This window comes from Sinohyriopsis cumingii, chromosome 11, assembly GCF_028554795.1.
Source record: "Sinohyriopsis cumingii isolate HCF-2022 chromosome 11, ASM2855479v2, whole genome shotgun sequence".
NCBI lineage: Eukaryota > Metazoa > Mollusca > Bivalvia > Unionida > Unionidae > Sinohyriopsis > Sinohyriopsis cumingii.
Window position 1 is genome coordinate 82,771,700 of NC_142971.1, and position 17,523 is coordinate 82,789,222.

At 34.7% G+C, this 17,523-nt stretch overlaps 1 protein-coding gene across 1 annotated transcript in view; it reads left to right on the plus strand.

The window, feature by feature from the left end:
• Positions 1 to 8,727, plus strand: part of LOC149788861 (uncharacterized) — a 45,800-nt gene extending 37,073 nt beyond the window's left edge. Inside the window, exons 9-10 of the mRNA XM_089973556.1 lie at positions 1,707 to 2,278; positions 5,087 to 8,727. Of these exons, the coding sequence (XP_089829682.1) occupies positions 1,707 to 2,261 (555 nt within the window). The 3' untranslated portion in view covers positions 2,262 to 2,278; positions 5,087 to 8,727. The remainder of the gene's footprint in view (positions 1 to 1,706; positions 2,279 to 5,086) is intronic.
• Positions 8,728 to 17,523: the final 8,796 nt, after the last annotated feature.

Consider the following 17,523-nt stretch of genomic DNA (forward strand, 5'->3'; position numbering starts at 1 on the left):
GCAGGATAGAACAGGCTTTACCATATTCGAAGTGATGGTCATGAGAGCCCAACTCCAGTGGACGGGTCATGTCATCCATATGGAGGAGTCTCAAGTGCCATGTCAGATTTTGGAGCTCTATCTAGTGGACACAGAAAAATTGGTCTTCTGAAGAAAAGATTGAAAAACTTCATCAAGGACAGCCTGAGATGATGCTCGATATCTGTGACAAATCTCAAGTCTTGTGCCAAGGATAGACCTGGCTAGTTTGCATCTGTTAGAACTGGGTGCAAAACCTTCGAGGATGCCTGCAGAACGAAAGTCGCCAATGCCAAGGAATGCAGGAAGGCCTCAACGTCAAGAACCAACCCATGCCTCCAGTGTACACACTGCTCCAGGACATGTGCATCTCATATCAGACTCGTCAGCCCAATGAGGACCCATCAGCAAAGAGCAGCGCAGGATTGACTTCATCGAGCCCGATGGTCAACCAACAACAAGACTACGCATAAACAGCTAAGGAAACAATTAAATGGAAAAATATATGTTCTCAAATCATTCACAAAAGTCAGTTTCTCAACTGTTTTGATACATGTCACTGATTTAATGGATAAAATTAGTGTTTACAAACCAGTGAGTTATGAGTTTTGATTAATTCTCTCTCTTTCTCTCTCATTTCAGATTGTAGCAATTTCCAAAATTCTTCCTACTTATCCCTGTATTAGACTAAATACCTGTGCATTTATACTTTTGCCCTTGCATCTATATCAGCATTCTCTTTCTAATCTACATATCTTGATTAATTCTCTCTCTTTCTCTTTCTCTCTCTTGCATCTATATCAGCATTCTAAATCTTTCTTATCTACGTATCTAATTATGTATAATATTTACACATTCATTTTTTTTATATCTTAAACTATCAGCATATGGTAGTAAAGTGCCTACAAAGGTACAAAGGAAACACATTTCACTAAATATAACACTATTTCCGTAAATTACAACATTTTATCTTATTGTTTTAGTTATGTAGAATATTATGCCTGGGGCAAACTCAGATTTTCCAAGGGCAAGTTTAATTTTCCAGTCACCTTGCCTCTGGCAAGCTGACTTTTGTAAATTTGGGAAAAGCTTGATACCCATATGAGGGACAAAATAAATTGGTTTGTGGTATACATACCCATACAAATGACAATGAGAATTAGTTTTGCTTATAAATATTAATATCTATGACACTTATAACAGTCGAACACTAGGTTATGTGTATTTTATAAAACTATGTACTATTATAAGTGCATGTTTTATAACAGTCATCACATATTTACCTTGTCTTGTACTTGTTCAAACTGCAGTGTGCAAGCAACCTTGCTTTTCACCTTAGAGCTACAGGGGTTTTATAACATAAAACTACAAAGATGTCAATCTGGCATTTATACAGACAATGCAGTTACTAGAGCTACAGCATTTTTCCTGAATATGTCATTTCTGCATGAACACGAATCATCTTACAAAAGCTGAACCTGGGTCGTACATGTTTGTTTTTTTACTAGACATGGAACTTCCAAGTTTTGTATTCAAGGCCTCTTTTGTCACTACATGACTACTGATGGCTTAGTTTCAGGAAATTCCAGAAGTACTAAAATATTGTTAAACTTTTACATCGACACATGCTATAAATGAATTTCACAAATTCGGCTGATCATAAATTAATCCTTTCATTACTTTTGCAGAGCACTCCACAACCCATCACCCTTGAACACATTAACCAGTTTCGTTTGGAAATGGCTCTGCGAACCATTTGTAGTGCAGCCCTGAGAAAAATTCTTCTTGATCATGTTCCTGCTGGATACACAGACATCTACAAGGCAATTTTGGCAAACAAGTCCAACTTAACCAGAAAGAGATTGCTAAACCAGGATCAAATAAAGTTGGTTTTTCCGGACCCTAATGGTAAATACATGGCAACAGTCGACCAGTTCGATATTACTTTGCTTTACATGCTAATCAGAAATGTCTCCTCGGTCTCTTGTCCAAAAACGGGATGGGGAAAGGCTCCAAATGATCAATCCCGGGACAGTACTCTGGGAGCAAATGTAGAACGGATTCGTCTATACAGGAATTCTATCAGTGGCCATACTGCAGATGGAAAGTGTGGTCAACAGGAATTTGAGGACTTCTGGCAAAATATTGATGATGTGCTTAGTGATATTGAGCATGTGACTGGGAAACAAGGTTACAGGGAAATGTTGGAGACGTGTAGGAATCAAGCCATACCACACGATTGAATTTCATGATGCAAAACGTAAACAGTGTCATTCCTCAGCTGTGTTCATCCGAACTTAATTAAACCCATTCTTGAATATGTAAATATGGTCTATTATCCATTCTGCTTCTTGTCAGTAACTATTGTTATTTTAAACCAATGAAATATTGTTTTCCATAACACTGGTTTGATGCTGCAGAAACTTCTTATATTTTGATACAGTTGTGAGCATCTCATTTTGATAGCTCCTACTTTATTTTTTCTACCCTTCTGAAGAAAAGCATGGGACACAATATCTACCATTTTGTCCATCCTTTCCACTCTAAAATACAAAGATGTTTCAAGCACCATACTGGGATACTGCATGTATCTTCAAGGTTAATGTCACATCTCATTTTTCTCATCACTTTCTGGTTCTCACCCCTCCCCATTTCACCTCTGAAACATTTTTTGGCCTTCAGCCATAAAATTTAATATCTGACAGCTACATGTCTCTGGCCCCTCCCCCCACTCCAAAAGAAATTCTCTGAGCACCCCTGATTATTTATCTCAGTATTTTACATTTTAATCGCACTTTTCATTCTATAATGTTTTAAAGCTGTTTGAGATCAAGGGATTAAAACATGTATAGACTTATACATGTATATACTTATACATGTTTACATGTATATACTCGTACATGTCTACCTGTCACATTGTTGGTAATCTCTTTAAGATCAAGGCAACATTTAATTATTTTCCATCAAACGTTCATTTCTGCTCTTTATATTTTAAAACCATTTGAGTGTGTCTGTGTGTGTGTGTGTGATTTGAAATTTTAACATAGCTTTAAAAAATTTCAGTCATATTGCTATGATGTCTGCTGTGTGGCAGTTTGTTGTGATGTCTAGCACTAGGGCATCATGCCACAGCCATGTAACAGGATGTCCCACCCAGTCACATTATCCTACATCATCTGTGGTAACCAAATTGGGGATGGATCGGATTTCAAGGACAAAGGTCAAGGTAATTATGACAGAAAGAATTTAAATACTTTTCACACAGTAACATTAATTTTCCATCACGTAACTAAAACCAAACTTTGTAAATCGCTAGCAATTGGGGTTTAAATGAAGCTTGGTCAATGGCCAAGGTCACAGTGACTGAAACAAATGAATGGTTCCAGACATTGATATTTGGGGTATAAAGGTCAAAGGTCAAGGTTACTGTAACTTAATGTCAGTATGAGGTTTCATTGCTCTGTGTAAAGGAATCTTACACACAGGCTGATTATATAATGAATCACTTACTCTACTCTTATTCAGATTTTACTGCAGTTTTATTCAGTTTTATAAGAAAGCTTCAAAGTGGCTGTCATACAATCATCCAAGCAGTAGCATAGTGTAGTGCCCAAAATAGTTGACCCATCATTTACCAGTACTAGAAAGTGATTAAATACATGTTTTTTTTGCAAAATTTCTTGCCATTATCAGGTAACGGTATAGGGACCAGGATTAAGACATGTAAGAGTAACAAGGTTATAGAGATCTACATGTTAGATGGCCTTACAGCGATTGGTAATATTATAGTGCCCAGAATTAATTCAGAATGCACAAGATTATTATGAAATGTTTGATGGATATTCTTAGAGTGCTTGAGTAATGGCATAATAACTAGGACTAACAATATATTAGACTGTTTTGCTCTATTTAATGCTTATTACACAATAATTGAATAATGGCATAGTGTCCAGGAGTTAGACCGATTGCACCGAATTATATGGGTCTATTTCTTGTGTGTTCTTACAGTAATTGAATAATGGCATAGTGAACTGGACTAAGAATGTACTAGATTATAGGGATCTATTTGATGGATGTTCAGAGAGTAATTGAGTGATTAGGACTGTGAATGGTCTAGATTATAGGGATCTTTTTGATGTGTTTTCAAAGAGTAATTGAGTGATTAGGACTATGAATGGACTAGATTATAGGGATCTATTTTGATGTGTTTTCAAAGAGTAATTGAGTGATTAGGACTATGAATGGACTAGATTATAGGGATCTATTTTGATGTGTTTTCAAAGAGTAATTGAGTGATTAGGACTATGAATGGACTAGATTATAGGGGGTCTGTTTTGATGTGTTTTCTAAGAGTAATTGAGTGATTAGGACTGTGAATGGTCTAGATTATAGGGATCATTTTGATGTGTTTTCTAAGAGTAACTGAGTGATTAGGACTATGAATGGACTAGATTATAGGGGGTCTATTTTGATGTGTTCTTGTCCTGGTTAAATGCTTATTATTTTGGAACATGTACTAAACACCTGTAACTTGTCCTAATACACAGTTTATATGGATTCAGTGCACTATAATAAAAGATTTTATTTAAATACACAATTTTGATTAAGTGCTTAAAATTGTTCTGCATATTTGCAGTGTATCGAAAATTAGCTTTCTGCATTGTAGTTTGTGTATTGTTTTAAAAATATGTAACAATACTGTGTATCTCAAGCTCTCCCATTAGCTGGTGCTAATGCTTGGCCAAAAAGTAAACAGCACTCCTTGAAATTAAGAGGAATCTGTTTTCTTTTTAAATATAGTATATTACTGTGGTATAGCAAAGGGGACCAAGCAATAAATGATTACAGTAGTTTCACATAGTTGTGATTAACTTTGGTTTACAGTAAGGCTTCTTACAGCAAAATCGACAAGAAACTGGTACATATTATAATATACATTTTAAACGAATATGGAAGAAAGCTATATGTTTAAAATCATGAAAAGTACTTGAAAAGAAAATTTAAGCATTAAGCAAATAGAACTTGTTTATCTGTTCTTTCTAAACTTAGTTTAATTGACTATTTACAGATGACAAAAAGTCTTGCATTACACAGACAATGTCAGAAGATAGACATCTCAGTCAGATTAGTGGGATGGCTGGGAAAAAAATATCTGCATCTTGGTGTTGTGTCCAGAAGTTAGCAAATTCATATAAAACGCCGAAGTTAGCACTTTGAAAATATGAGGCAGTGGAGACAAAAGCAACTTAAATAAGACAACATGCAAGACTCAGGAGCAGGTCAACATCCAGGACTTTGGAGCAGGCATTCAGGTGCATTAGTATTGATACCAACATTCTTAAACTGTGTGTGATATGATCCTATCTACCAGCATTCTTAAACTGTGGGAAGTGACGTTATTTCCAGAGAAATTGGAAGCAGTCTGAGTGCCAATTGTTGTCAACATTTTGAAATAATTGGTACAATATGCCAAAATATGACAATCTTTTACTGATATGTTGTATAGTTGTTATCTGTTATAATCACAATATAAGTGCATGTAAATATGATCTATTTAATTATGACCATGTTTTATTGGTACATGTTTTATAAAAATGATTTTTATGTGTTATAATTTCAATGTACATGTATAAAAATGTGCTTTATTTTAAATATGACCATGTTTTATTGGTGTATTTAATATATTTTTTATATTTTATACTTGTTGTACATGTGGTTTATTTGAGTCATTTTGAAAGATATTCTTATCTAAGACCATTCTTGCACATGTGAATTTAGCAGATATCACAAAATGAACTTCTGTGATCTTTGTCCAAGGTGTTGATATTCCAATGTTTTCTTGTTTTGCAACCTTTTCATGTGTAGGATGATGGAGATGTGTCTGTTCATTAATCTGTCCCATCCATCCATCCACAGTAACTCCCTGAGTTACATTTGCATTCCAATTACAATATGGCATGAACTTTCATAATGAAGATGCCTCAGATGGGTTTGAGTGTTAGCATTCTACCAACATTTAGCAGGGATATTGCTCCTGGTTATCAGAACTGCCATCTTTCATTTTGGCGCAGTTGTTTCCAATAAACTGGGTGGCAACATTTTAATGTACTAAGTCACCCATTAACAGAGTTACTGTCCCTGATTTTTGAAACTGATAACTTTAATTCTAGAAAAATAACTTCCTTAATTAATACTTGGTGTCAAACAAATTTGGTGTTGAGCTTGTTATTGATGAGTTTGTGTATCTCTGTACATTGGTATCATTTAATAAGTGGGAAAGCCTGCCAGTAGCTTCTCGTGGGTCGGTGGTTCATCACTGGGTTTTCCAGGGTTCTTCCTCCACCAGTTATATTGGCTGCCATGTAAAGCCTATCTTGTGCTGAAAAATGGCATTGAACCCTAGAACAACAACAACAGCAAAACATCATTTAGTAATTCTATGGTGTTGGCCTTGTAAAACAAAAGTGTTTGAACACATAGCTAGTATAGAAGAGCTAGCTCTACAATGTCATATGATTGGTCAGGAACAATCAATTGTATAAACAAGCTAAGAAGGTAGGTAAGCAAGTGCAGGGCTAAAGTAAGCAAGAACAGGGTTGTTGTGGTACATACGGTACTGACAAAAGCAAGTTAAGTATTGGAGTAAGCATGTACAGGACTTAAGTAGTACAGTACTGAATAAGTAGTACAGTACTTAATAAGTAGTACAGTACTGAATAAGCATACACAGGATGAATTAACCACAACACATGACTGAGATAGGTAAGTACAGGAATGAAGTTGTTGTTGTAGGGTTTAACACCATATTTCAGCACAAAATAGGCTATACATAGCGGCCAGTATAACTAGTGGAGGAAGAACCTGGAAATCCCCGGGAAGAAACATCAAACCATGGGAAGCTGCTGGCAAGCTTTCTCTTTTAACCACATTAACCAAGCCTGAGTCTCAAACCCACACAGATAGAGGTGACATGGCAATGATCCGGAGTGCTTTAGACCACTCGTCCACTCAAGGCCCCCAGGAATGAAGTAAGCAAACTTCAGACTGAATAGGTAAGTACAGGAACACAATAGGTATGTAGAAGACATACATAAGCAAATAGATTACTGTAGTACGTAAATATATAACTTAAGTAAGCAGTGAAATTATGACGAACAGGACTGAATTCAGCAAGTATTAGACAAGTAATCTTTCACAGGAATTACGTAAATGATGTTACAGACTGAAGTAAATACATGACTAGAGTAAGCAGTTATAGGACTGAAGTAAGCAAATACAGGACAGAAGTAATCAAGTACAGACTAAAGTAAACAAGTTCAGGACAGAAGTAAGCAAGTATAAGACAGAAGTAAGCAAGTAGAGGACTGACGTAGTTATGTACTTAAATGCAGTAAGCAAATACAGGACAGAAGTAAGCAAGTAGGGGACTGATGTAGTTATGTACTAGAATGCAGTAAACAAATACAGGACAGAAGTAAGCATGTATAGGACTGACATAGTCTATTGCCTGTTTTCTACTATGCCTAGTCTATTGCCTGTTTTCTACTATGCGTAGTATGTTGTTTGTTTTATACAAAGCATCTCTTTCCATATCATGTCAATCAAACTGAGATGGTTCTGGATATCGATGCACTAATTTTGGAACTACTAAATGCTTTTTAATATACATTTTAAAACTATTCTCCCTGAGCAGTGGTCAAGATCCTTTTTCCTTCTATTGGAGCCATGTTTCCTAGCTGGTAAAATTTAGACAAGAAGTACTGTGACACTGTTATAGGCAGTTGACATTACATAATACATTGTAAACTGATTCACCCACCCACTACTTTTTTTTAATATTGTTTAGTAAACATGGTAAAGCAGTCTTCAGTGTTAAATTTCATGATCATGTTACACAAAAAATTATTTTATGCTTCAAAGTGCATTTTTGTTGTTGGGACTAATCAAGTTCCTATGTGCCCCCCAAAAAAGTTGTCTTTTTGTAGGAACTAATCAAGTTCACATCTGCCCAAGCTTTCATTTTCTTGAAACCTGTTCTGGCTTTCTTTGTTTTTTGTCAGACTAATTGTGTTCACACCTGTTCAAGTTCCTTTTTGTTGAAGCTAATCAAGATCACACCTGTCCGTGTCCTTTTTTTGTTTGGAACTAATCAAGTTCACAAATATTGCTTATGGATTTTATTTATACACTGATTTCACAATCCAGTAAATGTTCGACACTTGAGACTGGTCATTAGAGATTATGCATGTGAAAGTGAGGTAAACGAGGGCTTGTGTTTTTCATTGCTAGGCGAGGAATCAGTAATACCCCCTTCTATAAGAGTAGTTCTGTTCATAAACAAAACTTGTTTGATTTGTCTCTATCTCTTGTGCAGTAGACATAATTTATTATGATATTCATTTATTTGTATATAGATGTGCATACTTAATTTAATTCTGTACTTTGTGATTAATTTTGAATAATGCTTTACATTCGTAATCAATCACTATTATTATACAATAAAACAAAATAAACACATTTCAGTTTAATATTTTCTTCATTTTTTTTCATGACTTTCATATTAGGATGGGGGCAAAGTGTAATTGATGAATAAAAGAACAAATGCCAGACGTAGATTCCATGTCATAAATTCATATGGCCTTGAGACTGGCGACCTGAACACTGTTAATTATAACTGGATTGGTAATATTAATTATGACTGGAAAAAGATTCAAATATTTAGACAAATCATACTACAGAGGGAGAGAGAGATGATCTATGTTGGGCATTGCTGAGATGTCAAATCTAAATTATCAGTCAGTGATTCATATAATATGTTAGCGTCACATGCCTTAGAATTGCTAAGAATAAGGCAAACAGGTCTCCGGATGCTCTTTTCAGTGTAGTTTTGACTGAAATAAGCTGGATCAAAACATATCTCAATCCTCCAGTAGTTCAACGTGACTCTGAATGCAGTTTATTTATCGATGCCTATTTTGCAAATAGACAATATCATTTAAGTGCTTTATTCATGCTAGAGGAACATACTGTTATGCCTCTATGCTTAGGAGACGATTCCTTATTTTTTTTATATATCTTTATGGCAGTCTCCAATTCAGGATTTCTTCAAACCTTTTGCAAGAGAAATTTAAAGTAAAAAGTCTTACACGGGATCTTATTTTATTTTAATGAATAATGGTATAAAATGCTTCATTGCACCTTGTTATTCAATATCGTGAATTCAACAATGATCTTCTCCGAACTAAAAAGATCAGTAAATTAACAATTTAATACTATTAAAATAACTGCCTAAAGAAAAATAATGCATTGATTATTCTAGATTGTTTTTAACTATTGGGGTTTATTTTGGAAATAGTTTAAACACTAACCATTACATATTTTTTGAAAATCATATTTTGTATTTTTTTGAAACCCCATTGGACATGAAATACCTACCATTGCATTCATTTTATTATATAATCCTTGCTATGATAAGTAATACTACCATGCAAATCCAGTTTTGATGCGTCATTAAAAATTGGACATTTTAACCTGCCTTGACTGTACATGTATTTGAAATGAGAATGTGGGGACAGTACAACACATTTTGCATCTTCTTGTGGGTTGTTAACATGATTCGAATATATCCTGGTTTCATCCTTGAAAAGGCGTCTAGATCATTAAGAGTGTTATGTCATAGTTGGCAGCAAGGATGTTAGGCTAATATACAATGAACTTAATCTTCCAGTATTTTCCATAACTGATATGCATGCTACTTTTCTTACCTTGAACATGTGAAATTTCATGTTCTGCGTTCATTATTAAATTTAATTCACGTTAGTCAACCAACGTAGGATGATTAAATGCGACCTCACCCCAATTAGGGCACCCATTGCTGTTTCACGGTTTCAGTTTCCACAGCATTACTGGAGCAAGGATTGTAAAATTTCAGGTATTTTTTTGCATGCATATTCATACTGCTCACGTCTTGAAATGAAAATCATGCATCACTCCATGTGATTTATAGATGTTTTGATTCTGATTGGGGTTTGGTTTGCTCAACACTGACTGATTGGCTATTGTCCTAACTTTGACCAGGATTGCCTATTGTTCTGACTTTGACCCAGATTGCCTATTGCCCAACTTGGACTTTGATTGCCAATTACCCCGACCTTGATGTGGATTACCTATTGTCCCGGCTTTGACTGATTACATATTTTTCTGACATTGACTCGGATTGCCTATTGCCCTGACTTTAACTAACATTGACTTGGACTGCCTATTGTCCCAACTTTGATTACCTATTGTCCCGACGTTGAATAGGATCACCTATTTCCCAACTGTGACTCAGATTGCTTATTTTCCTGACATTAACTCCGGTTGCCTATTGTCCCAGCTTTGATTTTAGCATCATTACTTTACCAACGATCATTAGATTTCAAGCAAATTCAACCTACATGATTATTTTGATGAGAACTTTAAAGAGTTTGATTTCTGCCATAACACATCATTATTTTGGAAGCTATTGCCCCTGAATGACCTTTTCTTTAACTTTGTTGCTCAACACACTTGCACAAATTGTATTGAGTGGGTCCTTTGTAATGAAACCATGGTTAGTAGTTCTATTTCTATTCTATTTCTGATGAAAGCATTGCCACGATTTCTATTTATGTTCTATTGTTGACGAGGGCATTGTCGGTAATTATATTTATATTCCATTGCTTGTGAGAGCATTGGCAGTATTTCCATTTGTATTGTATTACCGATGAAAGCATTGCCAGTATTTCCATTTGTATTGTATTACCGATGAAAGCATTGCCAGTATTTCCATTTGTATTGTATTACCGATGAAAGCATTGCCAGTATTTCCATTTGTATTGTATTACCGATGAAAGCGTTGCCAGTATTTCCATTTGTATTGTATTACCGATGAAAGCATTGGCAGCAGTTCTATTGATATTCTATTACTGAAAAACTAATATGAAATATTTCATTTTATCTTGAAAAGAAAACTTTTGCAACACACTCTGTAGTGCCATGAACGCTGAAGTCACGAATTATACATAAGAATATTCCATGTGGGTTTGACGATTCTTGAGCTTAACACAGATTTTTACTGAGCAATATATGCTATCAAAATCATATCCTAGCTTGAATGCTTCAGTGATCAATAAGATGAAATCCTCTTTTAGGTTATCTATTACCGAGCAATATATGCTATCAAAATCATATCCTAGCTTGAATGCTTCAGTGATCAATAAGATGAAATCCTCGTTTAGGTTATCTATTACTGAGAATTATATGCTATCAAAATGATATCCTAGCTTGAATGCTTCAATGATCAATAAGATGAAATCCTCTTTTAGGTTATCTATTACTGAGCAATATGTGCTATCAAAATCATATCCTAGCTTGAATGCTTCAATGATCAATAAGATGAAATCCTCTTTTAGGTTATCTATTACTGAGCAATATATGCTATCAAAATGATATCCTAGCTTGAATGCTTCAATGATCAATAAGATGAAATCCTCTTTTAGGTTATCTATTACTGAGCAATATATGCTATCAAAATCATATCCTAGCTTGAATGCTTCAGTGATCAATAAGATGAAATCCTCTTTTAGGTTATCTATAGTTTTCAGGGACATTACATACAAGACACACATTAGAACTAAGCCTATCGAATTCCTATGGATGAATCCGTATGGACCACACAGCATAATAGAATAAATTATTGTAAATAGCTATGGATGCATCCGTATGGACCACCCAACATAATAGAATAAATTATTGTAAATAGCTATAGATGAATCCTTATGGACCACATAATAAATTTTTGTAAATAGCTATGGATGAATCCGTATGAATCAGTATGGACCACACAACCTAATAGAATCAATTATTGTAAATAACTATGGATGAATCCATATGGACCACACAACTTAATAGAATCAGTTATTGTAAATAGCTATGGATGAATCCGTATGGACAAACAACTTAATATAATGATCTGTTATAGATTCGGATGGAGGAATCCATATGGACCATACAACTTAATATAAACCAGTTATTACAAACACCTATTAGTGTTGATGTTGTTTATGGTTTAATGTCATATCTCAGCATAAGATAGGTTATACATTGTGACCAGAATAACTGGTGGAGGAAGAACCCAGAAAATCCCTGGTAAGACAAACTAACCAACGGAAAGCTGCTGGCAGTTTTCTCATATCTTTCATTTTTCTACGTTGATATTCCCTCTCTTTCTCTCTTTCTTCTGCTTATAAATGTTGTAAATGTATTTTTTCTTTTTTTAACTGCATTCATCTTCTTTCTCTCTTTCTTCCATATCTAACTGCGGTTGCATTTTTCTTTCTCTTTTTCCTGTCGCTCTCCCTCTTTCTCATGTTATAACTACATTTGTTTTTCTTGTAACTGCATTTGCGTCTCTCTCCCTCACTCTCTCTCTCTCTCTCTCTCTCTCTCTCTCTCTCTTCTTTCTGAAGTTCCAGCTTCCTTAACTCTAATTCCATCTTGTATTTCAATTCTAATTTCTTTACTTTTGTGTCAGAATCTGATACATACTGACCAAAGCACTTTCATCGAAAACATTCTTTTCTACCAAGTACTGAACCAAAACATTTCTTATTTCCTGTAACGTTAGGGAAGCCTTTACCTCAGAAAGATCATATTTTCTGGCAAGTTGAATCAATTCATCTTTTTTGAAAAGATCTATGTTCCTGGGTAGGATTTGAAAGAAAGATTTCTCCATTTGATGACATTTTTGAAAAAAGCTTGCCAATTTCGCTAAGATTTCAAAAACATGGAGAATTCAAATGTAGAAAAACAAAGTTTTCTGAAATATTGTATCCAAAATTCAAAATTATATTAGGACGAGCTAGCCAATTCTTATGTTACGTGTTTAGTCTCGGACAAACAGTAACACAAGAAAGAGTGAAAACAACAAGCTTTGAAAAAATATAATAAATTATTTCCCAGAAAAAAATTCTGTAAAATGAAAAAATATGAACTTACAGGTTTTAAGAATCAAATCCCAAAAATAATCCAAGAATAATCCACGAATAAAATTTTAGTAATCCTAATGACAATGTGTTTTAATGATTTCAAGTTCGAGTCCCGACGAAGAATCCAAGATGGAAGACGATGACGTATGCTGTAATATGTAGTGATGAAGTCTACATTCCTTGTAGAAACAAGAAATATTACTCCGGTTTTGGAAATCTGAATAAAAAAATTTTGTATAAGAGCTGTCTTTGTTCAAGAATTTCACATGAGCACACATATTTTTTAGGAAAAAAGAATTAATCCTTTAGAATCCAAGTAATTTGAAATAACTCTAAACAGCATAAAATACAACTTCAAGTGTAAGAGTCAAACTACTACTGAGAATATATCTCGAGAAAAGGTTATATCGTATTCTAAAACGAAAAAATGGGGTCACGTCATCATGTTCCAGAACCTCTTCGAAATTAATTACTTGTTAAAGATCACGTACACAGTGTGGCCCTGACGAAAACCAATCATTTTACTCAAAGAAATAAAAAAATTAAAAAATTGTTTTCATCTTAAACATTTAATCCCATCATGACCTCGACAAAAGCAATCATTTTAAAATAAAAATAGCTACTAATTTTGAATCAAGGTCAGGATCTAGATAAACACCTCGTGTTTACAAAACAGTCAAGGTTAAACTATTTTCTGGAAAAAGTATCATCTCCAGTGAATAAATTTACATTACAATAGCATGTAATGAAAAATATATGAAAATTAAAACTGACAAACAATTAAAGTGAAATAAATATATATTAGATCAGATATAATTAAATCAAATATGCATAACACTGTCTTGATCGAATTTAGTACAACTGCAGTAGTAACCTTTTCGAAAATGTTGGGAAAAATAAAATCTCCAACATTATAACGACAAATTTGACATGAAAATTAGTAAAAGCTGCACTTCACATGACAAACGTTTCACCTCTAAGAGACAGCAGATAATGTAAAAACGTTTTATCAGTGGATCAGTTTCCTAATATCTAAACGAAGTATAGTCCAGTTCAACAACGACGAAGACCAGTTCTTGTGAACCCCTGTCATCATAGTAGCTGGAACTCGTGCAAAATGTAACTATATGAACGAAATCATGGGAGATCATAAGAAAATCCGATAGAAACAAATTCAAACAAAGGAGTGTAGTATAACCACTTTTATAGCAAGTAGGCATTTTCGAAAAAACCGTGTATAGAGTTCTTCAGATGCGAAAGGTTCAAAACGTGTTGGCACAACGTAATACGTTGAAATGCCCTCAAGTCATTCATCAAGCTCATGTGTTTGAAGGTCCTGATTTCCCGGTCGGAAAATACACTCACGTTTATCATCGCCAAGATTATTTCGATGCTGTTAGAATGAGCACAGGATTTCTCAGATACGCATATTATTGCGACCAAGAATGTGACCAGGGAGTAGTGAGTATCATATTCAAAGCGAAGCGAGATGTCGTGGGTATTTAACTTCAAAACTTTGCTTTCCTGATGGAAAACAAAGAATTGTTCCACTTTCAAGCTACCATTCGTCAGTCAAGCCGTTTACAAGCAACAATGCATTAAACAATTACTGCAGCTGAAAAGTGCTTGCGACTTACTGAGGGCATGCCCTAATTCTGGTTTGAACTAATACACAAAAGTCACATGTTTGTCCAGACATAAAAAGATATAATTTTGTTGACCACTTTCTGGACACCAGTCATCAGTGTTACATTCAAAGATATGAAAATGAATTATAAAACGACGCTGTGAAAATGATTAATTAGAAATGTGATGATTTTAAGTTTTGAATTTCACAAGAAACTAGAATTCAAATCTATCATTTTTTTGTGTTGCTCGCCCCGTTTGAGGTGCATTCAACAACCTTAATTTCATCACCGTCCAAATTGTAGCGTGATACGAAGAGGTTCCGAAAAGCAATGTCGGGGCTCTTATATTCTTTCTGATTTTGCCAGATTTATTTTAGACTCCACTGACAATACTTGTTCTAATGGAATAAGGACATGAATGTAAATGGACAGATTCGAAGAGTACAGACAGAATATACTCCTGAGCTGTGACAATGAGTTTACAACTACTACATACAGATTAGAGAGAAAAGCAAAGAAGAATTCGACAAGGAATACATTTAAGTCGTTGGTGTCAGAATATTATAAGAAGATTGATTACTTATTCAAATAATAATACATCGATCAGCTGTGAAGATATTATGACTTGCCATACAACAGCTTCTGGCATCAGTGTTACGCTAACTTCCAATGAAGAAAGTCGATGGCACTGTTCCAGACAGAATGGGTCACCAAGTACATTTAAAAGAACCAATGCCGTAAGACGAGAGGTTTCCTTTGAATTTTGAACTCTGTGTCGTGTGTACGTTTGCTTTTGTTTACCAACATACTGGTAAATTTGTTCATATCTAATTCATAAATGACCTTGGTAAGTATTTCGCCAAACTTGAGCCCTGTGTTGTTTTCTGTGAAGTCTGTCAAAATGGTTATGCACTTTGCGCAGCATTTTGGAACAAATGGTGTGCGACTACCTTTATGCTTAAATTTGGTTTAAATGTTCTCAACTGTAGAGCGATCAAATATAATGCAAACAATTTCCATTTTGCTGAGTAGTTGTCATTTAATAGTTCTTGTATGTGCTGAATTCCCAGTGCCCATGTGCTGAATTTCCAGTGCTCTTATACTGCATTCTATATGAGGGATACTGAGACAAGCCTCTCTTTAGCTGTTATAACATATAGCTCTTACTTGGATTTTGAATTTAGAATTTCAGATACATGTAAATATATTTGTATTAATCAAGGTATTGTAGTGTTTAGACAAATCCACTGCAATAGCAGTGCACCAAAATTACTGCATTTAAATGTTGACAATATTAGATTTGAAAACAAGCGATAACTTCCTACTTTTGTAAAGGAGTAAAGTACCTTGAAGTTTGAAGAAGTATTCGCTCCAGTGATCGTCTTGTGTTAAGATGATACCGAAAGCAAACCCAACTATTTTTTTGTCCCGTAAATTCATGATATACCGAAAGGTTCATCAATGCGTCTTCGACATTTGCTGATAAACATTTCGTTTGAATTACTGAAATTCATATTTGCTCCTGGTGGTTTTGTTTTCATACATTTTGACAAAAATAAGTATTTTAATGATTTGTTCGTGGTACTTAAATCTCTAATATCATTGACAGAGCGCGAGACTTTACAGGTTTCTTTTGCACCGGGAACCTCTATATCTATTCATTCTGTTGTTGTTGGTTTTAGGGCATGTTCAGTATTCCCAAGAGTATGTCGAATTTTCTAGACTGATACAAGAGATCATTCCATGTTTTATCTTACTTTATAAGTTATATTTTGATACATTATCTTGTTGTGTTTAGGGCAAACTTAGTTTTTCTCAAGGGCAAACTATATTTTCCAGACTTAAATAAAATTAGTGCAGCTAAGTTGAAGTACCTAGAACTGCTCAAAACTGTGATACTTTTAGGAGGAAACTGAATAACATAATACTGTAATACTTATAGGAGAGAACACTGTATAAGTTAATACTGTAATATTGGAGGGACCACTGTATAAATTAATACTGTAATATTGGAGGGACCACTGTGTAAATTAATACTGTAATATTGGAGGGACCACTGTGTAAGTTAATACTGTAATATTGGAGGGACCACTGTATAAGTCAATACTGTAATATTGGAGGGACCACTGTATAAATTAATACTGTAATATTGGAGGGACCACTGTATAAATTAATACTGTAATATTGGAGGGACCACTGTGTAAGTTAATACTGTAATATTGGAGGGACCACTGTATAAGTTAATACTGTAATATTGGAGGGACCACTGTATAAATTAATACTGTAATATTGGAGGGACCACTGTATAAATTAATACTGTAATATTGGAGAAAACACTCTTACTTAACAGTAATACTGTAATACTTAACGGAGGGAACACTGTATTTCTTAATGTTGTAATACTTAAATGATGAAGTGTGTAAAATTTCATGGTTCTAAGATTAATAGTCTCTGTGCTATTGCATAAAACAGGCATGAGACAGACATGTTGATGTATGGAGAGACAGCAAAATTATATGATAGACATGCAGATGTATGAAAAGGGTTAGGTACCACATAGGGAGGGCTTGGTATCACCTTGAGTGGGCATCGTGTACCCAAAAGAGGACTGAGCACCACACAGGGAGGGCAAGGAGCAACCCAGAGACAACTGGGTGCCAAAATAGAGTGCACTCCAGAAAGGGCTGATTGCCATCTAGGGCAGGCAGTATGCAGCACCAACCTATATCATGCTAGAGACAACACTATAGAATTACCAAGATCAATGTGATGGAAGACATGATATGATGGGCAGTTGATGTGTTGAAGAAAATTAACACAATACACAAATTCTTGATTACCTGAGAGTAATTTGTCAAAGTGTTTTCATA